Source organism: Carettochelys insculpta, chromosome 17, assembly GCF_033958435.1.
Source record: "Carettochelys insculpta isolate YL-2023 chromosome 17, ASM3395843v1, whole genome shotgun sequence".
Lineage (NCBI taxonomy): Eukaryota > Metazoa > Chordata > Testudines > Carettochelyidae > Carettochelys > Carettochelys insculpta.
In genome coordinates, this window is record NC_134153.1 from 32,894,950 (window position 1) to 32,920,113 (window position 25,164).

Here is a 25,164-nt window from a genome sequence, read left to right on the forward strand (position 1 = left end):
AAAATACTTAGGAGTAATGTTAATTTCCTAGCTTCTGAAGGAGAACACCACCATCTTCACACCTGGTTTTCAAGTTTATGCTGCATGTAGTTCTAAAGCCAGACAGAGCTGAAAATAAAGCTTCTGGAAGCCTTTTAAAGAGAAATTTATTTTTGAGTGGTTCTTACAAAGATTGTTGCAATATGAAAGTCATTTGTTTGATAGAAATATCAAGCTGTCTTGTCAAACACACTGAAGTAACCCAAAATATATTTCAGAGCTCACAGAGCTTAAAAAGAGCAAAGATTATATGCAACCAGACAAAACATATTTCTGCATTTTCTACTTACTCTTAGGTTTTGCCGAATATCAAACTGTGCACACTACATGTATTCAACCTTTCCTCTGGAAATGCAGAGTATGTTTTGTTTGGAACCCCAGACACACCTCACATAGTATTTACAAAGAAACTTCTACAGATACATCAATCAAAAATTGCCATCAAGAAATAAAATGCTTGACTCCTCCCATTCTTAACAGTTCAGCATAAAGCAAGCTGTGTAGCTGACCAAAATCAGCTCCTTCAGTAGCCTTTTGAATTCTCCATTTATACAAAACACTAAATAAGTCCCTTCATAAATTCTATCGGATATTAACCTTTAACAGACCACCTACATTTAGTGAAATGTAAAATGTAATTACTGCATTAAAAGAAAGGCTAGTGAAACATTAAAAATCTTATGTCCCATCTGCCTTTTACAGAAAATTTGTTTCTATAAGCTACTTCTCAGTTCCTACAGAACACCTTAATGAATGTACAAGAATTACAAGGCAGAACAAGAAGTCAACAGCTTTGTACACAGTGGGAATGCTAGTTAGGGAGAATGAGCACACTGCATTCCTGCTTACTTTTTATTTTTAAAGGTAAAATGGGAAGTGTACACAAAATGACATTAAACCCTTTCCTTTAGTTTTATCTAAATAAAAGATAACTCAATCTTCCTCCAAAAAATAGTTATATACAAAACCAACTAAATCCAACTTCATCGCCGAACTGGAACCAGTAGCTGGGTCGCTGTCATGGAATCAGGGAAAAGATTGTGGTATGTTGGAAGAGGTACATATGCTGCTGTAATCATCTTACCTAATCAAAAGATAAAAAGATCTTTTAATATCTTTAAGCCTATAATGAGAATTCAAGTCTGTAAGCAGCCTATACTCACCTGCAAACCACCTTCCATGCAATGCATTGACAGCTGCAATAGCAGCAGCAATTGAAGGGCACTTGACATACACATTGCCCTAAAATAAAAAGCAGGATTAGTCTCTGAGATGCAACAGAGCTTTTCACCCCCACAATTACATTATTTTTTCACCAGGAATGTTTGAAGAAACCTCCCACACACCTGTAGTGTTACCAGGGATAGATAATTTATTTTTTATATATGTCCCTAAATCTCTGATCACCAGAAGCTGGATGTGGCAAACAGGTGATGGATCACTCAGTAATTGCCTTGTTTTGTTCATTCTCTCTGAGGGACATAACACCAGCTGCTGTCAGAAGACAGGGTAGTGGACCATAGGTCTGATACCATATGACCATTATGTTCCTATAAGTACATTGTTGGCTTTTCACCCACAGCTTCTAATCTCAGTGATTCATGACAGCTCAGTGAGGCTTCTAATTTAACTACTTCTTCAGAGGTTGGTGACTAATTTTAGACAGACAAAAACAAGGATGAAGAGAGCAGAAGTGCAAGGGTCCTAGGAAGGCTTTGGAGGTGAGGAGGATAAGAGTAGATTAGAGTCATTTGCATTAATGATGTCTGAAGTTTTCTAGTTATAAAGTGATGCCACTAGTCCAGCTAAAAGTATCAACACCACAAAGACAACTCCAAAAAATCCAGCACTGGGAAGCCAAGAAACAGATAAGGGATCCCAGTGAGCCTGCTGCTGCCATTCAATCTATTCTGTACCGCAAAGAACAGCAACAGACACCCATAAACTAATTTGGAATGACACTCATTGGCTCAACTAATGTCATTCACACAGGAAAGGGCACCACCCTACACCAGCCAGCTCTGCCATTAGCTCCCAGCACCTGCAGCCAGATTGTGCATAAACTTCGTCAGCCTCAGCAATGTGAAAGGTGCATGCCTGCCAATGGGGAGTTAATAAGCAGAACTGTGTAGCTTAATGGCAGAATGCCATGAATGGGTGGCATTGTGGGGGCTAGCTGCCTGTCAAGGTGGACCCCATGACCACTGAGAGTAGAGGTAAAGTCTGGGTGCAGAAGAGGGAAAAAAACAACTAAGAACACTGTTTTTATTTTTTATTCGTTTCCTTTCTTAAACCCCTGCTCTCGTGGACACTGGAAGAAAGGTTCACAAAACACTTAAGTTTCAACTTTTTGGATTTAAGAATGCTGTTATATTTAAGAATACTTAAGAGCTGAGTGTGACTAGTTGGCTTGAACAATATTTTTTCCAGAATAATGTGGCTAGTTTGCTGTAGCAGTAGCCACTATAGCTGGATTCTTGCCCAGTTGCCACTGCCTTCTAGCTGTCCAAATATGAAGGCAATGCTGCTGACAGCAGCTGTGCAGAAGATAGCAATACTGTAACCCCCATACAGTAACCTTGATATAAACAACACGCAACTCCTTTTTGGATCAGAACCTCTAGAATGACACCAACGTGTGAAGAGTGGGAGCTGTATGTCATCTTGGACTTCCGCATCTTGAATAACCACCAGATTTAAAGGCTTCCTCCACGAGGATGGAGGTGAATCTATCCTCATGCTTTTCTCCCCATAGCTTGAATCACAAAGAACAGAAGCCCAGCTAATGACCTTCACCCAAACATGTCAAGACAGAGCCAATGAGGGTCTGAAACAGGACGATCTTTGAATCCCACACCATCGAGTAAGGTAAATTAGTGACAAAATGTTTTACTGTTTAGTTTAAATTAGGAGATGTCAAAAAGCAACCAAATTTTATTTTTTTCCTTCCAGTTTCCTTCTTCAGCAACTGGAAGCAAGATTCAAACATCCCATCCCTTTACATAGTTTCACACAGCATATGGGTAACTTGAGGCAATTGGGGGGGAGAGGGGTGTGTCCCCTAAGGTTAGCCCTTTTCAAATGATTTTAGCTTGTGATCTGTACAGGCATATCCCCAAAGAAAACTCTGAAAAGCACTCAGTTTAAAACAAAACTCTAGGCAAATCTGAACTGTCTACAAATAACAGACACACTGCACTGTTATCAGTTTCACATTCTATTCACTTTGGACACAAGAAAGGGTAATCATAATGGTAAGACAAGTCAGCTTTTTTTTGAGGGGGGGCAGGGGAGGTGTGACAGTTTGGGTTGGAAACATAAATCTGGTGAGGTGACCATAATTAATGACAAATTATAAGGCAGGAGTTGAATCCCGCCCCCCACCCCCACCCCCCAAAAACAACAAAACAACAAAACAGATTGAGGGGGAACAAATTTTGCAATCACCCAAACATTTTTCTTCAACTACACTGAAACACATAGATAACAAAGTTGTCATGTTTGGGGATAAAGTTAACACTGCCACCTTTTAAAACCTCTCCTTCAAAGTTATAGGGTAACATTTGAGTAGATGTCCCCTCATTCAGCGCAACCATGGCCTCAGTGGCATATGATTAGGGTACGAAAGCTGTTGAAGTAGCTTGCACTAGTATCAACTACATTAACCTGCCCCGGGGGAACGCATTAGTCCACTATTACCGCACACAAGGCAATTATCCCCAATGGTGTTCGCTTGTCAGGGGCACATAGGGCCATTCCACAAAGGAAACAACAGTTTCTGTATTAAGTGTATTAAGATAGATTATCATTATACTGCAAATAGGCTTTTCTGGAATATTCTGACCCTTTTGTGGACCCAAAAGAACATAGTAAACTCTGACTGAAAAGTCTTATAGCTGCAGAAAACTGCCTACAGAAGCAGAGAATTAAAATAAGTGCTGGAGTGACTTGCTCAGGTGCTTTCAGCAATTTTTTTTTTTTTTTTTTAAATTAAGACATTTCTATTAACTTGAACACAGTTTTAATACTTGAAAACCATCTCTGGACAGTTACATTTGAAAAGAGGTTCTAAAATTTGTTCAGGATCCCTCGTATGTACCTGAGCTGAATTTTTGTCAACGTAAATGTGGATAACTCCTCCATGTTTGTTACATTCCTCAATAACATCATCCTTAATTTCTGTATCCCAGCCAGCTTCTTCTTCACTGCAACAGGAAAAATTCTAAAGTGAGAACTTGGAATGAAAAGAAGACCTACAAAACCACTAATTTTCACACTAACCTACTGAAGTCAAAAAAATGTGGAAAAACTGAAAAAACCATCAGAAAATAACTTACGTTTGAGGATTAAACATATTCGAAAGCTGGAAGCATTGTGTTGCAAGTGGTTGTACAGAAGCAGCTGCAGCCAAAACTATGCAAAGAGAAAATGACAAGTTTTTTCTGTCATTCAAGAAAAATATTTACATGAAATCCAATTATGAGTAAGGCTTTTTCTATCTGTACTTCATAATCCTAGAAGCACGGGAGTAGAAAGTACCTTGAAAAGCCAAATCCAGTCCCCTGGACCAGGACCAACTCAGCCTGGAACAACCCTGATGGAATATTTGTCCAACCTGTTTTCTTCATATTGACTTACAACATTAATTATTTTAATCAGGAAGAGAAATCAAAGACTCAGAGAAGTGAACTTACATGCACATGGTTAGACATGATCAATGTGCCCAGAACCTGAGTTCAAGGCTCTCTCTCCTCTCCCCCAACCCCAAAACAAAAACAAAAAACAATTTAGTCTTACTTGATGGTAATAGATGTTAAAATAACTCTGGGGAGCCACTCTGATTAACATACCTAGACAGACTCAGAACCCAGGCCTCCCTATTGCCAACCTTGTGCTTTAAGGGGAAAAAAAGAAGGGGGGGGGGCCACTTTTGAATATAACTGATTACATCAACTTCCAAAAAATTAAAACAAATGTATGAAAGGGATAAAATTACCTTGAAACTAATCAATTTCAAAATCTGAGTTAAAATATTCTTGTACTCTACTTTCAAGCATCAATGATTTGTTTCAATCCTTTTCCTGTATTTGATACCTCCCTCCTTAGGCAAGCAGCCAGTTTAAAAAAAAGAGAGAAACAAGGTTTGTTTGTTTTGTTTTTTTTTAAACTTGACTGGCCCTCTTAATACAAACTGAAATTCATTGACATCTGATGCATTTCAGAGAGAGGTGCTCAGAATGATCCCATTTAAAAACTGGTGCTATCTACAACTCGTTTGCCTATGCCTAAACTCATTGATCCATGATTATATTAACCAACTGAAACAAAAAATGACCATATACCTTTGAAAATCTGTACCTGTTCCAAGCATTGCAACAGAAAAACCTTCTGGCAGCTCAAATTTAAGTAGAAGAAACAGTCCAACATCTAAACCAAATGGTTCCCTGGAGAGACAACAGCACCAACCACCCACCCTTCTAGTAGTAAGAACTGTGAAAATTAATATATTTAACTAGTTATACTGTAGCAAAATACAAAACCTGCAGTTTTCCTGAAGGATAGGGAGGGTTAACTGTCAGTTTAGAAGCCTTTTTGAGGAGTGAAATCGTACCATATCAACATTTTACCTGTAACTTAGTGAATGTTAGAGTATACCATTAGGATAGGTCACAACTTAAACAAAACCTGCAATCAGTAACCTTTCACTGTCGCCACCTTAAAATAAACAATGAATAATTGCCCTATTATAAGTTACTATTTGAAGTTAACAGAAAATTACATTTTATTCAACTTGAGCCAGGACTAAAGAGTTTAGGTTATTCTTTTGAGGGCACAGCTCCCTTTGTAGGTAGTGGAAGTTTTCAGATGAACACTGGGGTTTCATGGCTTGCCCAAAGTCACACTATAAATTTGCAACTCATCTGGGAATAAAACCCAAGAATCCTAATTTAACTACTCCCTCTAAGATACACAGCTAGAAAACTCTACTTTTCAGGAATATCAGGATTAGGTGTTCACTTTGTAAAGGCAAATTTTTAATATCTGTATCAACACCAAACACCTAGGCTACATCTATACTAGCGGGTTTATTTGAAAAAGCCAGGGATCTTTTACAAAATCCCGAGGAGCGTCTGCAAAAAAATGCACTCTTTCGGATATTAAATTGGAAGAATACAGCACTTTTTCCAATGGCCGCCCTCCACTTCCAGATGAGTAAGAGGGGCTTTTTCTGAAAGACTATTTTGGAAAAAACATGGATAGACAGCCTGGGTGCTCTTTTTTCGAAAGAGCAATCTTCCTTGCCACTGAATTTTTCGATCCATGGTATTTCCTGGCCTTTTCTTTTGAAAGAGTGGACAGGGTGTGGCCGCTCTGTTCGAACAGTAGAATCAAAATCCATCTGCTTTTTTGTGTGTGGTCACAACCCTTCAAAAAGACCTTTTTTCCTGAAGAGATTGTCCAAAAGAACTTCTTTATAAGGACCACTGTAGTGTAGCCCTAGCCTTTCTATAGGTACCAGTCAACAGTATTCCTTGGGTGCTGCAACAATTTCGTACCAGAAGTACTTTTTAATCTGTGCAGAAAGAACCCATACTTACTAAAAAGTAAATGTTAAATCCAACCTACCTTCATTCTGCTGGGTAAGTCGGGTTTGCAAATCTGAAAAAGAATATATAGCAAGTTAAAAATCAATACTAAACAACTTCTTTAACTGTCCACCCCAAATGTAGGTTGGACAAAATCTTCATGCAGATACACACAGTTTTGTTTTACTTTTTTCCAGAAAAGAGAATAAAGATAGCTGTGTTCCTTCTAATTTACCACACACACAGGAGGTGCCCAGATACTAGTGACTGGCAGGGCCTATAATTACTAAATATTCTCCCAAGAGGAATGTTCAATTAATGGATAGGGAAACAAAATGTGAAACTTGTGTCTCCTCCACCAACTTGCTTTATCATAATTTGTTCTACTTAATCCTCTTGATAACGACCACACTGGACTTCAAAGTAGTAAAGTAATAAACATCATAAACAAACTACTCCTGTACTAATAGTTTTATCTTCATTAGCTAAAATCAATGCATTTTAACAATAAAGGCTAGCAATTTCCAATTAAAAAACACAAGCAGAAGTTTCCACCTAACAATGTTTTCTTGTAACAGATCAATTGTCAGCTTAAAAGTCTTTCAAGTTCGAAATAGTCTGCAAATATCTAAATAAGGCTGAAGATGCCATTATCCATTTTAAAAATGGAGAAATGACACAGAGCTAACAGATTCATAGGGTTGGAAGAGACCTCAGGAGATCATTGTACCCAACTCCGTCTTGAAAGCAGGACCAATCCCAACTAAATCAAAGCCAGGCCTTTGTCAAGCCAGAACTTGAAGACCTCTAGGAAAGGAGATACCACCACTTCTCTAGGTAACCCACTGCAGAGCTTCACCACTCTCCTAGTTAGTTTTTCTTAATATCCAATTTAGACCTCCTCTACCATAACTTGAAACCACTGCTCCATGTTCTGTCATCTGTTACCGAGAACATGATTTTAAGCGTCACAAAGGGGGGCAATGTCATTGCCAGGATTAAATCTGATGGTCAACATTCACCTCTTTAAATCAGCAGGAATGATAAACTGTTGGCTGCAAGTGATATATAACTTCCAGCCTTCCTTCCTTGTGCCAAGATCTTCCATTAATTCACACAAACAGGGAACTGTCGTGCTTTAAGTGGGCAAGAATGAACATTTCAGAGAAGGCTGCATAAAAAAAAAAAATCACATCTGTTTTTATGTTGTTTCTAGACTGACTACTTGGACACTTCAAAATTGTCTCATGGGACAGCTTTTGTGTGTCCTCTGATTACATCCAGTCTCTGAAACAGGCTTATTGTGTGAGACAGGTGCTTGGGAGTAGGTGACCAGCACTGAACACCACAGCCTAGGAGACTGATTGATATGATTATCATTTTCTGGACTAATCTATTCTTCAAATGTATAACCATACAGTGCGCACATTTCCTCTGAACTCAGATGCCATCTATACAATATTTCATACAGTTTCACGTACTGATTAATCTATCATTCATAAAAATGAGACTGAGTTAGGTCACAGGTTGAGGATGCGTGCGAACTGTAGATGATTTTATGCTGAAAGTGCAAACAGGTTTTAAGAAGTGAGCCACCCAACCACATAGTTATGACATTTGTGTGAACAAGGGCTGCATTACCAGGAGTTTATGGTTTTGTTCATTGGAAATGCAACAAAGTGACCATTTTTTTTGCAAGTTTAAAAAAAAAAAAAACTAACAAATTACTAGGTTTCTTAATAAAATATACACCAGCCAAGATATTCCCAGAAAAATTATCAGGACTGGTCTGTACTATTCTTCTCATGCTCTACCGCATACGGCAAAGATCACCCTCTGATACCTCACACAGCTTCTCCCTACATCACACCACTTCATGAAGTCCTCTGGATCACAAACTAGTCACTGGCCCAAAAGCCCCATAAAGCTTAAGTCCTCTTTGATGCTGTAAACATGGCCACAGGAGAGCATGTAAAGGACACAAACAAAGAACTGAGGGATATAATATTACGCAATTAAGTTAACATGGCAACTGGCTATTGTGGTGGGATTTTTGCCTTTTAATATAGAGATTTTAATACTGACAGACTGAGTTGGTGAAAATTGGAACAGAAACAGATTATGGAAATCAGCAGTCACTGTTCCTCATCTGTTTAGCCAAGACGAGCAGGCAGGGTTTTGTTGGTATAACAAAGGCTATGTCTATACTGCAAGATATCAATTTTAAGGCATTTAGCCCAATTTTACCAAGTGCCTGTCTTCACTGTAAATTCCATTAGCTCCATTTATGGTGCACTAAAATGGACATTTCGATATCATAGTATCATTGTAAACTGACAGGTGTAGTGTTCAGTTTGAATTTAAAATTCCAAGTGAAGGGTAGTGAGGAAGCGCCATGTCTTTAACTCGAATCCATAAGCCTCCAGAGATGTCCTGTATGTGCCTCACAATGTCCCCCAGTTCTCTGCTCTGGCCTCTTCCATCTCCACTGTTCTCAGGTGCACAGGAACTAGGCAACAGGGAGACTGTTTCAAGTTGGCACCTGGAAGCGCATGGCTGTAGGGTCATCCTTGTATGAGAAGCTGAAATATCTTCCCTCTCTTTTTGTTGGTAGCATGGCTGTGAGGCCCATGGCTCTGTGTCCACCTCCACTAGCTGTCTTTTTTATTGCACCGCCTGGCACCAGTTGATGCCCCCCTCCCCACTCCCCGCAGCATATGGCAGGTAGGCTGTGGGTGGAGGTCTTGCTTGTATGATAGGATAAAGAAACTTTTCAGCCATTTGCATTTTGTCCTGTTCCCCACATCCCCTCCCTTCCCTCTCCAAGAGGCACCACGCAGTCTGGAACTTTCCCGCATCCAGCTGCATCATGTGGCTTAACCCTGAACAAATAAATGGACATCTTTTGCAAGGTGCCAGGTAGCTTGCACACTGTGAGGGTCCTAGAGCTAGCCAGGGAAGTCTCCCTCAGTGGCTAGGACAGGGGTGGGGGGCGCATCCTGGCAGCTATTTGGGGGCCTTGCAGCTGCCCAACAGAAGTCTTCCTCAGCAGCTGCAACTTTTAGGGGCAAGTTTCCAGTAGCTGATAAAGTCAAAGATATTTTAGCCACCCAGGGGAAGTCTCCCTTTGTGGTTACGATTTTCAGAGAGCTGGCTATAGTTGGGCGTCTTTTAGCCATCATGGAAAAGTCCCCCTCATTTCAGTGTAGCACCCCAGTCTACTTAAACATACATTTCAGTTGAAAATTCTTGTTCTGAGGGTCTCCTTTACCAGAAGGTCTAAACCTAAATCCAAGCCTGGGACCACTGGTAATAGGGGCACGTGGTGTGTCCTGCCCCAGGCTGGCTCTCGGGCCTTTGAGACAAAATTATTGATCTGAGGATCTTTGCCAGGAGGTCTAAATCCAGATCCAAGCCTCCAAAAGATCCACTGCTTTTGCATCCGATTTTGAAAATGTGTTGGTTGAGAAACCCAAAATCTTTTTTCTAACCTTTCCTAAGCACTTTACTACCCCTTTCTTCCCCTCAATCATAAAAAGCACATCTCTTAAAACAGGCAAGCCAGATCCCACCTGGAAAAAGAGACATTTGATTAACAGGGGAATGAGGAAAATGAGATGTGGGCAGATGTCATGAGATACCCACAGCTGGTTGTGGGGCATTTTCTCCCATGCTGTACCAGTGAAAACAGCCATAATGCTACAGGGCGCAGGGAACTGTGAGATAGGTTCCCACAATACACTGCTACAACAGTTGATTTTGGTGACGTGTGTGTGGCAGCAATGTCGATTTTGTAGGGAGCCTGTGGGAAGGTGAGGATTCTCAAATTCATAAAACCCACCATTAATACATCAATTTCAATAAAAATCTATTTTTGCTCATAGGGTAGATGCAGCCAAAGTGAGTCTTGGGGAAGAAAGTTGGAGGGTGATATCTATCAGGTTTATCAGAGCAAAAAGAAGCCCTGTGCCACCTTATAGACCAACATTTTGGAGCATAAGCTTTCATGGGCAAACGCCCACTTCATCAGATGCATTGGGGTGGGGTGGGCGGTTTCAGAGGAATATTTAAAGAGTGCTGTCCCAGTAAATAGGAGAGCCAGAGCTGACAAGGTCTATTCAGTCAGGGTGGAAATGGCCCATTATCAGTACTATAGATAAACAGAGGAGAAAAAACAAGTCAGCTCACTCAGCGGGGATGTGGCCAATTGTCAGATTGTAATGTGGAGGTGTTAACTTCCATTTCAGAGAAACTGCTTTTGTAAACGGCCAGCCACTCCCCAGCCTGTTTAATCCTTGGTTGATGGAGTCAAATTTGCCAATGAATTGCAGCTCAAATATTTCTCTCTCCATTTTATTTTTGAAAAAATTTTGTTGCAGGACTGCTGCTTTTAAATCCGTTACTGAGTGTCCAGAGAAACTGAAGTGTTCTCCTACAGGTTTGTGTATGTTGCCATTCCTGATGTCTGATTTATGTCCATTTATTCTTTTTACATAGAGACTGCCCAGTCTAACCAATGTAAATTGCAGGGGGGCACTGCTGGCACATGATGACATATTAGATGTGCAGGTAAAGGAGCCCCTGTTAGCATGGCTGATGTTAGGTCCTGTGATGATACTGCTGGCAGAGTTGGCAGTGAGGTTTGTTGCAGGGATTGGTTTCAGGTTTAGAGTTACTGTGTTGTGGTTTATATTTGCTGGTGAGAATTTGGTTAAGGTTGGCAGGCTGTCTGTAGGCAAGGACAGGCCTGCCTCCTAAGGTCTGAGAGAGTAAAGGATCATTGTCCAGGAGGAGTTGCAGATCCCTGATGATGCGTTTTATCAAAGTCTCTTCCCCAGGAACAAATACATATTTGGGAAATAGCACTGAGATGTTTGGCAGAGAAACTCACTGGCTACATCTCCAAAAACTTCAAAATGGCCATGCTAATGGCAAGATCGAAGAATATTAATGAGGTCTTGAAATGCATATTCAGAGCCTCTTTAGCATGTTGCTGGCCGCAGCACTTCAAAATTGCCACATTTTGCTCCCTTGTGGCTCCTCTACATGGGGGGGTCCTTTTGAAAAGGACGCTGCCAACATCGAAATCCCCTTATTTCTATGAGCTCATAGGAATAAGTGGATTTCAAAGCTGGCAGGCTCCTTTCGAAAAGGACTCTTGTACAGACAAGCCGTGTGGGAGCGAAATGCAGCAATTTCGAAGTGCTGCAGCTGGCAGCATGCTAATGAGACGCTAAATATGCATTTCAGTGCCTCATTAGTATTCTTCGATTTGGCCATTAGCATGGCCATTTCCAAGTTTTTGTAAGTGTAGATGCAGCCGCTATGTGGTAAGAGCCAAGAATGTAGATCAGCAGTTCCCAACCTCTTCCAGATACGGACCCATTTTGACAATTGAGGAAGGCTTGGTGATCCAAGGCAACTCAAAAATGGGGGTGGAGTAGGGAGTGCGCCATAATGAGCTAAATTTGCACCTGAGGCAGGAATATAAAATTGCACCCGCTCATGTTTATATATTCATGGTAGTTATTTAATAGAAAAAAGGGGAAAATACATTAATAATAAAATAACTTTACATTTATTATAGTTTATTATTATAGTTGATCTGAGCTGTGGTGGGGGAAACACCCTCATCCCCAAATTGCCCCTGCCCCTGCTACCCCAGCTTAAAACCCCACACTCAGAGCCTGGGGGTGGGGGTCACACGCAGGGGAGTTGCACTCAGGGGCTGGGTCACACTCAACACCTAAGGGAGTCACGCTCAGGAGCTCGGAGGCTGAAAGGGTCCCACTCAGAGGTTGGGGGGGGGGGGCACAATACAAACAAAAAAACAGAAACTTGAAAACTGACAAATCAGCTACATATAAAGGGGGGGAAGAAGGAGGAGCAGGGATGAGAATTACTTACTGCAAGAGTCTATTAAATGGCTTGCCTGGAATGGCTAAGAGTATCAAAGCTGGAGAAGCAGTCTTTATAATACGCAATTACTTCTCTGTTGATAGAACTGCTGGATGTGGTAGATTTAAGGAGCAGCAAATGGCTTCTTTAAGTGCCACATGCATCACTGAGCTCCTGGCGACCCTTAACAAATCTAATCATGACCCATGTTTTGGTCCCAACCTATGTAGGTTGGGAATCCCTGACATAGATGAAATAAAGGCAGATGTTGCCACAGCAGTAGGATCTTAATGAAAAGCTAGTATATAATATAGAGTTGAAAGGAGATGCCTGATGAGGGATGGTGTGACCTGAACAACAACTTAAATGTTTTGTATGTATCTGACAGACTAAGTTTGTAATAGTCTGTGTCAAACAAGAGCAGGCTGCAAATGTCAACACAAAACAGAAACACAGGAGAGATTTATAGGCACAGATGGAGAGGAAAGGCTGGATCTTTGAAGTGCAAACACACAAGAAACTAGACTTTACTCATGGATTGCATATGCACATCTAGATACTAGAGCTGAGCGCACCCAGGTTTCAAACCTGAGTAGGTGGTACAATTATATGATTTGTAACACTGCAAGAGAGATCAACTGCTCAATTTTGGACTTGTTGACTTTATACTCTTCAACTGACATCTATGAATAGAAGATGTTATAGCAGTATTATGATAGTTCTGCATTCTCCTCTTTGTGGTCACTCTAACAAATAGGACATGTTTTTGTCACCCTCCTATTTAAAAAAAAAAAGAGCAGATTGGAAGTAGAGGGTCTGCCCCATGGAAAGCTCATCACCTAATAAATTATGTTGTTAGTCTTTAAAGTGCTACATTACTGTTTGTTTTGTTAGGATACAGACTAACACAGCTACCTCTCTGTTACCCTCCTCTTTGTGAGTCAGTTGATGGCTGATCAGCCTGACTCTGGAGCCACAGATCTTATCACACAAGGGGCACATGTTGGTAGCTGTTGGGAGGGAAGTGGGACAGTTTTTGCCCCCCTTTTTTTCCCTTCCACCTATCCTCATCTGCACTGCAGTGGGACCTCTCAAATTGTGCCACTCCCTTATGGATTACTGCTGTCCATTGGGACAGTCCTGGGCCAGGTTCTCTCAAGTGTCAACACCGATGCTGCACTTTTTCCATGTGTGCCTTCAGCTGTCTTAGTATCGCTTCCACTGACCCCCAACACTCCTCTGTTCTTCCTTCAACTCAGAAAACAATCTGATCAGTCATCTGAACCATGTGACCAGGCCAACAAAGTTGTTGGTGAATAGTAATGGCTTCAATGCCGGTCACATTTAACTCTTTCAGGATACCAGTATTCGTGCACCTATCTTCCCAAGAGATATTGAGGATTTTCCTGAAGCAGTTTTGATATTGTTCAAGTGCCTTCAAATGACACTTTTATGCTGTCCAGGTTTCACATACATACAGTAGCCTTGGAATAAGCACTGCGTGGCATACAAGGAGCTTTGTCTTGGCATAGGTGTCCCACTTCTCAAAGGCCCTTTGTCTCAGGCAGGAAAAAGAAGAGCTTGCACAGCTCAGAAGACACTGGATTTTTGCATCAATGCTGACATTAGCATGAAGATGACTTCCAAGATATGGGAAATGATCCACATTTTCCAACAGTTCTCTGCTTACTTCAATTGAAGGTACAAGAAATTATCCGTCGGTGAAGGTAAGTCAAGCACCTTGTTCTTTGTGTTCTGCATTAATAGAATATTAACCAACAGCACACAAAAAAAGAGGTTGTTTCTCCATTCCTCAGGAATTTCGTAGTAGAAAAGCAGTCGAGGAATCAAATTGCTAAGAACTATCTAATCTGGACAACACACTAGCAAGTGTACAACAGGGTATTTGCAAATAGCACAAACTGAACTATATGTCATAGTAAATACATTGTGATACATGATCCTTATTTACTTACTTGTAAAGGTTTATGGAGTTCAATAATTTACCATAACTGGGAACCCTGCTGTGACCAACTGTAGTTCTAAAGTTAAATCACAAAAAGTAAAATATTTCACATCTCTGGAGCTATAAACATGCTAAAATTAACCTACCATAATAGATTATCAAATGCTTACCTGCCACAGCCCCAAATGCTAATGATCCACTCATCTGCAGCGCTTGTTGTGCAGCTGGGGGAATCTGCAAACCAGTACCTGTGACAAAAAAGTACCAGTTTGAATTCTTCACTTGATAAGTGCTCCAGGAATAGTAAGCTTAGCATTCTCAAGAATGGCAGCAAAGGAAACATGTTCTACTAAGTTAACACCCCATATTTCAGATGTCCTTCTAATACATACAGTATTTACATAGCTATCTAAAACTTAGGGTCTTTGCGATTTAAGATTGCTTTAACATCTCCATGTTTTCCACACACTATCTGTATTACCATACTTACCCTCTGCAAGTCTCGCCATCAACTGTAGACGACCAGTTGTTCCCAAGTCAATTCCAGTCCTTTCCAGTTCATCGCTGTCCAAAAATGAACTAGCACTGGAAGCATCAGTGCGTTCTGTTACATGACCTACTTTCATCGGCCTGCCAGCTAGCTCAAATCCATTTAGTTGTTCCAAGGCTTTTTTGGCACACTCTGAGTCGGAGAACTGTAGAATGGTATATGGTCAGTGTATATCAAAGTTCACAAGCTACTGTCTATCTGTAAGAATATGTTTCCGAGATGCCTTAAATTTTCAAGAAGCTCCTTCTACAAAGTTTTTTTCTTCTTTGTAAATGAAGACAGAGGCCAGAAAGCACAACAAAACCTGCTAATTACTGAACAGTATAATATTCAGCTTGGGATATTTAATCCTCTGCACCTAATGTTCATCTTTATGTCTTGGTATCTATTCCACAAATTAGAAATTCTACCACGAATCAAGGCTATAGCTTCAGCTTTCCTCCAGCGAGCTGTTAGGACTACAATCAAGTCATTCTTCGTGACTTTTGCCCTTGTGATCTCATTTAATGTGGCATGCTTTACATGTGGCTTTTGGCCAAGCAAAGCTTCAGGCAGTGAATCATTCAGCTGCATGACTACTGAATAGTGTTTAGTCACAATTTGCAGAAGAGTTAAATAGTTGTTTTCCCCTCACCATCTTTGTTTCCAAGTACAATAATCCATAAATTGACTAAGAGCTCTTCCTTCCCCCTCACATTGCTGTGTCAGTTTAAACAGAGATTAAATTCCCAGTTTTGAACATATGGGGGCTGGAAGGAAGGTAATCTCTCTTCTAGAAGCTCTAGCCTCTACCATTTGATCTTTCAGACAAAGACAAAGCCAAAGACAAAGCCTGATGACTTTCAGGACTTGCTGAAAGGACTATTTCCACTCAAATGTTTCCTTAAATGAGTAAGATAAAGCTTACTGGGGTATTTGGTAAAATTGGTCATTGTGATTTTTTTGTGCATTTTTAATAATGATACTTGATCTCTAGTTTGGTATCCATCTGTAATGGACATGGAGACCATCAATTCAGAAATGACAGCATCGTGAAGAGACACAGGTGCACGCCCCAAAAGGATAAAGAACTTCTAACAGCCTGATACGCATTGCTATTTGTCAAGTGACTGGATTTTTATATTGGTCTGGAAGCCATTTTAATACCCAGCGTGGCTATTGGCCCCAAATATTGTGCTAAGGGGGTTATATGAGGTGTCTAATGAAAGCTGATGCTCTGAATTCATAAGTAACAGAGAGTAAGCCGTGCTAGTCTATACACTATCAAAACAAAAAGCAGTCAAGTAGCACTTAAATACCATCACTGGACCTAACCAGGTTACTCACAGAATCACGGGCACTTTCTCATGCTCCTCTACTAACATCATATATGCCATCATGTGCCAACAATGCCCAGATGCTTTGTATATTGGACAGACTTCAAACTCCCTTAGATAAAGGGTTAATGGGCACAAAACAGACATCAAAACACTCCAGATCCACAAACCAGTTAGTCAACATTTTAATGGAATGGGGCATTCTGTCAATGACCTCAAGGTATGTGTGTTAGTGAAGAGACATTATCGCTCAGTTTTAGAAAGAGAAGTGGATGAACTGACATTTATATTCAAATTCGGAACATTAACACATGGTTTAAATCGTGATGTGAACTTTGAGTCACTACAGGGGCTCGTCTGCATACTTAACTCAATCTAATTCTTGACCTTCCCCCCCACCCCTCCACTCTCTGATTTGCTCACCTTGATTATCTTTTTCTGATTTGTCCTCCTTGCTTACTGTTTTTGGTTCTCTGTCTCTTAAATATTGAGTCTGTTCTGGTCTGAAAAAGTGGGTCTGTCCCACGAAAGCTCACCTAATAAGCTATTTTGCTTGTCTTTAAACTGCTACTTGACTGCTTTTTGTTTTGACCCTGAATTTATGTATGCTACTTAGATATGTGTACCATATATGTAGGTAAAGTTACAGATTTTAGCTATGTAGCTGTGTTAGAAAATGGTAACAGAGCGAGCTGTGCTAGTCTATATACTATAAAAACAAAAAAGTCAAGTAGCACTTTAAAGACTAACAAAATAATTTATTAAGTGAGCTTTCGTGGGACAGACCTACTTCTTGGTCTGAAGAAGTGGGTCTGTCCCACGAAAGCTCACCTAATAAATTATTTTGTTAGTCTTTAAAGTGCTACTTGACTTTTTTGTTTTGTGTTAGAAAATGTCTGAGCGCTAAGCTTCATAATAGAAGGTATGAACTCAGCCCCAGCCAAGATGAATGGACTATAAACAAGTACTCAGACATCAAATCCATATCCCAGATGTTTGGGACTTGTCAATGTAGTGCAGCCCACCGGTCAAGCAACCTGGGCTGAGACAAAGGAACAGGTCCATTTCAGAAATCTGAGACTGTCTACTGGGATTCATCCAATGGCAGTTTGCCACAACAGCCCACCTGAGTCAGGTGGGGGCGGGCCCTCAAGGGACTATGGGAAGAGGAAAAGGCTTGGTCCCTGAACACAGAGAAAGGAAGGGAACAATGGTGTGGACTTAAGTGTCCATCTTGGATTTTTTTTCTTTTTTGGGTCTCCAAAGGGTCCATGCCCAGCATGCGGACACCAGGGGCCTGGATCTACAATACTCCAATAACTGAAACTATGTAACCTAAAATGAACTCTGAGACTTTCAAGAAATCAACAAATAACACTGCTGGCCTGCCTCAGTAGTTATGATTGATGCATGTAGACTATTGCTGTAACAATTCTTCTAACCTTGTTCTCTCTTTTTATTAATAAATCTTTAGATATTTAGATCTAAAGGATAGGTGAGTGTGTTTGGGTGAGATCCCTTTGGGGCCCAGAAGAATCTGTGGGGTTTTGGTGAAACAGCCTCAAGAGTCCATCACCTGAATTGGGTGTTGATGGTCTGGACTGTTATAGCAGCTGAGAAACCTCTGGGTTTCCTTGTGTGGCTCCCAGCTGACAGGGGTGTGGTTATGGCTAGTTGGATTTGCCTCAGTGAGAAGGCAACGTGGCCTGGTTTTAAAGCAAAAATACCCTGGATTGATTTTTCTAGCTGTGCCCAGAAACCCTGTCCTATCACACTATTAGAGTGCGTTAGGGAGCTGGAATGCATACAGCTAGCTCATCTTGAAGGAAAAAAAAACACAAAGTTCTTGGTTTTGGTTAAATTACTTAGAAACCATTTGAAGAAGTCTTCCAATCTCAGGTTAAACCCTGGTTATGTTCACTCAGACTTCAGGTCACCTATACAACTCTGCTAACTCATCACAAGTCAAAAATCTTACCGTTATAAATCCATATCCTTTTGAGCGTCCTGTTTCACTATCCATCATCAGTTGAATGCTTTCAATCTATATAAAAAAATTCATGAAAAACCTTAGACTATCATACATTACATCTCAAAGACAAGTATGTAGTTTAATTTAGCCTCCTCTAATACCAGCTCTTCAAAAACATCACAAGATATGAAACACCACAAGAACATAAGATAGCAGGCATAAGCAACAGTCCACAGCGGAGCTTAAAACTACTGCTGGAAGTTTATTACTCAAAAAAAATTGGGATGTAGTAAAAGTGCCTATATTAGCATAAAGGTAACTTGAAATTTAGTAAAAGTGAGACAAGATGGGTCCTCTTTTTGAGTGCACCGAACAGTCTTGGGTATGTTCACTTTATGCTTTATGGATTATTTTTGGGTTCTCAGACAGCCAGTGCTTTCCACTCAGGTGTGACATCTTCACATATTCCATCATAAGACAGCCATCGTCAATTGCTGACTGTTGCATCAACATAGGTAGGACACAAGCCATTATCATTTTGTACAATGCCTCAAATGAGGGGATCTTCATAAAATGATTTTAAAGAGGCTAGCAGGAACCACCTTGATAAAAAACGGCATAAAAATTCAAGTTCTTATGTCCTTGCCTGCTGCTATTTTAGGCAGTGAACAGAATTTCACAAGTTACTGAATTTTGGAGGAAAATGGCAAATCTGTAAACCAAGTATTACAGGGCAATGCACATGTAAAGAAGGGGAAAGTATAAAGGAGATTTTAAAAGCCATATCTACATGACATCCTCTTAATTCTTCCTTGAAGACTTCAACCCCTCCTCTTCTCTTTGATGCTATTCTTATCAAAGCTTGATCAGGATAAGACAGTATGGATTCAAACAAATAATAATTTGTTCCAGTTCTCTGAGGAATAGTCTTTTCACGTGACTAATTTAAAAATATATGCACTCTGATTTTATTTCATAGGCATTGGACTAGGTGTGACAGAAGTTAAGGGGTAAAGTTTCCCATCAAATAGTATATACAGGCATACACAAAAATGGTTATACATTGCCCATCTGCAATTTTAATTTGTGTGTGCAAGAGGACACATTTTGACAGCTTCATAACACATCCATGCAATACACTATTTAGCTTAATGTTATCCAAAGATTTAGCCCACATCTGTAATATTAAAAGCAGCTTAGGTACAAGGGTATGCTTATGAACTAGTATGCAATGAAGATAAATGAGACTTTCTGGCCCCCCCAAAAACAGTTACCTTTTTGTATCTGGCATTCTTTGAGATGCTTGGCTTATCTCCATTCCACACTGGCCATGCGTCCTTGCCACATGCACTAGTGTTGGAAATTTTCCACCCCTAGCACAAGGCTGGGAAATAATTTTTGGTGTGGATCACTGCAAGAATTTGGTGCAGGATCTGGGATGGAGGTTGGGCGGTAAAGGAAGCTTGGGCTAATGCAGGGGGCAGCAGCCTGCGGCTCTTTAAAGGAGCCACTTGCAGCTCCAAGTTCTGCCACTGCTGCCTCCTCTTGTGACTCCAGAGACTGCTGCCACTTAAACAAAAATTTAACTTCAGTTGCCCGTCACTGAACCAACTGAATTTTATTTCTTCTTTAAGTGGCAGACGCCGAAGCCACTCAGCGGTCAGCTGCCACAGGGACCCTTGGAAAATAAAGCCAGCTGGGCAAGGAGCCCCCCCACACGATCAAAAATCAAAGCTGGAAGGAGAGTGGGGGGGGGGGGAGCGGCTGCCAGACTCATGTCAAGAAGGAGAGAGTGAGAAGTGGCATCCACAGCCACCGCAGAACTGCATGCACAAATGCAAGTTACGCTTGCAGGCAGGGAGGTTGGGGCTCAGAGGGGTTCAGCCTGGGAACGGGGGAGGGAGGCAATAAAGTCTTGGGATACTGGCAGATTTGGGGGCTGAGGGGCATAAATCCTGGAGACGGGGTAACAACTTTCTAACTGGCACTAATCATTGTGCAGTGCTCTTAAAATAGGGGTAATAAAAGCATGGTTTGACATTATTTATTAAGGACTGTCATATTGAAGTGCATTGCAGCTCTTGAAGGATTGATTTTTGTAACTGAATTTGAAAAGAAATGGCTCTTCTTGCTAGCTCAGTTGCAGACCCTTGGGCTAAGAGATTGTGTAGGAGATGTGGGGTCTGGGAATGATTGTGGATGATGGAAGCAGTTGAGAGAGGTGCAGGAGTTTGTACTGTGACCTGGGGCAGAAGACTGGGGTGCAGAGTCTGGGAGGGAGTGTGGGTGCAGGCGAAGAGGAAGAGGGTTTGGATCATGTGGCCTAGGGAGTAAGACTGGGGATCAGAGGGTCTCTGAGGCCAGAGGCAGGTTCTAGCTGGGCAACTTACCTGGGCCAGCAGTCCAGCTGATTTCTGAAGCAGGCTCCCTGCCTGCCTGGCCATAGCAGAAGCCATGTGACTCTGAATACCTTGAAGGGAGGAGTACTTCAAACAAGAAGCTCCCTTTGGCCAGAAACCAGCCAATGGAACTGTGAGGTGTCTCATCCCTCCTCTCCCAGGCTTGCAGCTATTGGAAAACAAACAAGGTCCTGAAGCCACTTTGCTGGGAGACATGAGGCTCTCCACTGCACCTGTGGACCGGATGGGGCAGCTTGATGGGTTGTATCCAGCCCATGGGTCGTATTTTGCCAAGCCCTGCCCTAATGTCATCCTTCGGGGAGTGGCTCTGGTGACCCTGGGAGTCCCACGCTACCTGCACCAATGCTCCCTCTAATGTTTTCCATCCATCTGTGGAATAAGTTGTGTGTGCGCCTAGATGTTTGGAAACAAAAAAAATTGCATCTTGGAAGCTCAGCTGCTCAACTGAGCAACATGCGAATCACTCCTGAGCAGCCATACAAGTACACAGGTTACAGAGAATATTGCCTGCCACTCTCCATTCCTCCTTGTCAAAACTCAAAGCGAGGAAGGAGGATGGGTCCTAGAACAGGCATGAGTAATACAGCTCAAAGAACACCAGTTACAAAAAGTTAACTGCCTTTTGAGTGCTTGCTTTTGTCCATTCCACATTAGCCGACTCCAAGAGTACCCCCCGAGGAAGGCTGGAGTTCAGATTTGTAGATTGTAGTATGGCCCCGTGGAATCCAGCATTATCTTGCTGTGTGAAACCATAAAGAACGATGAATGCATTAACTGGTAACTACATTATGACTTTAAAGATGTCCCAGATATGCACAAGGAAGACTGCTCGCAAGGCTGTGCCTGGGCCCTGGACAAAAGGACCTGCATGACCTAAGGTTGGGGGGCACCCAGGCATGGTCATAGCAGGTCCACTTATAGAAAGCAATCCAGTTAGCCAGCCAAAGAGTGGATACCAGCACGTCCTTCATCCCATCAGCTGTAGCCACAAAAAGCCGAGAAACTTGCAGAATGGCTTAGTGCATTCCATGTAAAAAGCCAAAACCTGCCCAACAGCCAGGGCATGCAGCTACTTTTCTCGTCCTCAACATTGTGCAGTTTAAGGACAAGATGTCCTGGATCACATGAAAAGAGGAGACCACCTGCAGAAGGAAGGCCAAGTAGACCTGAAGACAGACTCTGTCCTTGATGAAAACCATATACGGAGATTCCAAAAATTAAAAGCTCGGATTTCCGAAACCCATCTTGCCAAAGTCATTACAATCAGAAATTCACCTTCTAGGACAAGTGGGAGAGAAAACAGCCCCAATGGCTCAGACAGGGGTCCCATGAGCTCAGAGAGGACTTTGTTTAGGCTCCACTAAGGGACAGGGTCCGCACTTGCAGAAAAAAAGGTACTTGAAAACCCACAGAAAAGAGAAGTTACTCACTCCATATAGGTATCCACATGTGCTCCACCTAAGTGTCAGCACACCCCCGTGCTGTAGATCAAAAGCTCTGCAAAGCAGTCCCACTGCCACCTCACCCTACCCTCCCAGCATGCACAGAAACCAGCAGGTGACGTCACTGTACTGAGCAGAGAGCACGCAGCAAAGCTCTCCTCTGTTCCTTTTTTACCTGAAGTTCTTATGGACTGCAAGTAGGAGAGGAAGGGAGGGTTGTGGCATCCACAAGGATACACCTAAGAGAACCACTGTTACTGCATGAAAGTGAGCAACTTCTCCTTCGAGTGCTCCCTGTGGGCGTGCCACATAAGGGACTCCGTAGCAATACCCATTTGCTGGAAGTGAGCACTGGCATCTAAGTGGATGTAAAACTGCATCTGCCAAGGCAGTGGCAGGTATCAGCCCTTTCTGCAGCATGTAATACTTGGCAAACATATGGTGTGAGGCCCATGTGGCTGCTCTACAGATGTCTATGAGAGGGACATTACTGAGGAAGGCAACTGTTGCAGCCATTGCTTGTTTTGAGTGGGCTCTAACAGCCTGTGGTGGCTGCTTGCCTCTAAGTTGGTATGCAGCACGAATGGAACCTGCAATCCATTTGGATGGGCGTGCTCAAAGAGGGCCCCAACCACGCTATGAAGACTGTGTCAGGTTTCCTATTTAGTTTGGTTTTATCAAGCTAAAGAGCAAGTGCACATTTAACATCAAGCATATGTAATACACCCTCCCTAGGAAAGGACCGAGGCTCAGGAAAACAAGCATATAAAAGTTTGTCTACATGAAAATCGGATATGACTTCAGCAAAGAAACCTCAGGTGAGGCCTAAGTACTACCATGTCTCAAATAAAAATAGTAAGAGGTGGGTCACCCATGGATGTGGAGATCTCCCCGACCCTTCTGGCCAATATTATGGCCACGAGGAAAGCCACCTTCATGGACACATACTGAAAGGATGTCGTGGCAAGATGTTATCTAGGACCAAGTTCAAGTTCCATGGTGGGGGCACCGTGATTTGGGCACACTTTTGGTAACCCCATTAAACATTTTACCATCGGGTGCCCAAAGAGAGAAGAGCAGTTTGAGTCATGGAAAGCTGCAACTGCAGCAAGACACACCCTGAGAGAACTAACAGAGAGACCTGCATCACTGAGGTCTGTGAGATAATGGAGGAAGGTAGGCATGGAAGTGGAATCAGGATGCAGACTGCGTGTCCTACATATGCTCATTTCCTACTATAGGTATATCTAGTGGAGGGGTAATGGCTGTTTTGAAGGATATTTTTGACCCTGCTCCAACAGGTAAGTTCTGCACTCTGGAACCATGGAGAAATCATGCTGAGAGTTTGAGTTTTAATGATGAGATGGCATGTGATGCCACAGCACTGAGTCAGGAGATTTGGCACCACCGTAAGAGGTATTGGTTGCTTGATCGACAGGTAATGTAGGTAAGGAAACCAGGATTGTCTGGGCCAAGCTGGGGCTATCTGTATTGTAGTCGCCTGATCCACACGGATTTTGTTAATCAATCAATCTGGTGATGAGCAGGAAAAGAGCAAAAGCATAGAGAAGGTGCTGTCCAGCAAATCATGAAAGCACCAACCTCCCCCCGCACCCCGCAATCTCTTGCCTATTCCACACCCCCCAGCCCCCATGGAAGCATAACCCGTGGCGCTTGCGACTGAGGTGTCACAAAGAGGTCTACTGTTAGGAAGCCCCATCTGTGGAAGATGGAGAGAAGTACGTTGGTATTGATCTCCCACTCATGCTGGTCTGAAATACCTGTTCAGCCTGTCTGCCCAGGTATTTTGTTCTCCGGGTATGTATACTGCTATCGGGGTTACCAGGTTCTTCACTCACCAGTTCCAGAGTCAGACTGCCGTGGCACACAGAGTGTGAAACCAGGCACTCCCCGCTGGCTAATGTAAATCATAGCAGGCTTGAGGACACGGATAGTTTTGCCCCATGTCAGTAGCAGAAAATGAGCACAAGCTCTTCAAATAGCCTTGAGCTTTAGGATATCGATATGAAAATGTCTCCTGTGATGGGCCCATGTGCCTTGAATTGATGCTGTGCCCCAGTGAGCCCCCAACCCATAAGAAAACCACCTGTTATATTTACAGAAGGACATAGGGAGTGGAAAGGTACACACGTCAGGAGGTTTCTTGGGGATGTCCACCAGCCTACTGACTATAGTTCTAACGGGGAAAGTGAGGATGTTTGATAATCTGTGGTGGGCTGGTACTTAACTGTGAGTGAACCAATGTTGGAGGTAGCGCATATATAGTCTTGAGAACGGGACAACAAATGTTGTGGCAGCCCTGTGCCCCAATAATTAGAGTCAAGTTTGGGCCATGGTAAGGGGGGGGCCTGTATGACTACGTGAAGAAGATCACAGATTGCCCAAAACCTGCGAGCAGGTAGTAGGCTCTGGCTGAAACCAAATCCAGCAGACCTCCTATGAACTCTACGCTCTGCGTCAATTTCAAAGTGGACTTCTGTAGATTTAAAAGGAGGCCAAGCCAGGAAACACACTCCCTGGTAGTACTTATCATAAGGGTAGTCTGGTGGCAAGAGGGACCCTTGATCAGACAGTTGTCTAAATAAGGAAAAATTATAACATTCTGCCTTCTGAGGTATGCTGTGACCACAGCAAGTGTTTGAGAGAAAACTTTGGGTGTCACAGAAAAGTCCAAAAGGGAGGACTTTGTATTGGAAATGGTCCTGACCCACCAGAAATCAGAGGAACGTCCTGAGAAATGGGTGAACATTCACCCGAAAATAAGTGTCCTGGAGGTCCAGGGCTGAGAACCAGTCCCCCTTGAATAGTGCTGGAACGATAGTTTGTAAGGTTACCATCTTGAACTTTGCACTGAGAATGAATCTGTTCAATTCCCCGAGATGCAAGATGGCCTCCATCCCCCTGATTTCTTGGCTGTCAGGAAACAGCTGGAAGAGAACCCCCTGCCTCAGTA

The 25,164-nt window shown here is 42.2% G+C and overlaps 1 protein-coding gene across 3 annotated transcripts in view; it reads right to left on the reverse strand.

The window, feature by feature from the left end:
* Positions 1-129: 129 nt before the first annotated feature.
* Positions 130-25,164, reverse strand: part of RBM39 (RNA binding motif protein 39) — a 58,837-nt gene continuing 33,802 nt past the window's right edge. For all 3 annotated transcript variants that reach the window (XM_075012105.1, XM_075012104.1, XM_075012102.1), the window contains 8 exons: positions 18,335-18,400; positions 14,981-15,185; positions 14,661-14,738; positions 6,667-6,699; positions 4,377-4,452; positions 4,139-4,244; positions 1,203-1,281; positions 130-1,123 (listed from right to left, as the gene is read on the reverse strand). In XM_075012105.1, coding sequence (XP_074868206.1) covers positions 1,023-1,123; positions 1,203-1,281; positions 4,139-4,244; positions 4,377-4,452; positions 6,667-6,699; positions 14,661-14,738; positions 14,981-15,185; positions 18,335-18,400 — 744 coding nt within the window. In that variant the 3' untranslated portion in view covers positions 130-1,022. The remainder of the gene's footprint in view (positions 1,124-1,202; positions 1,282-4,138; positions 4,245-4,376; positions 4,453-6,666; positions 6,700-14,660; positions 14,739-14,980; positions 15,186-18,334; positions 18,401-25,164) is intronic.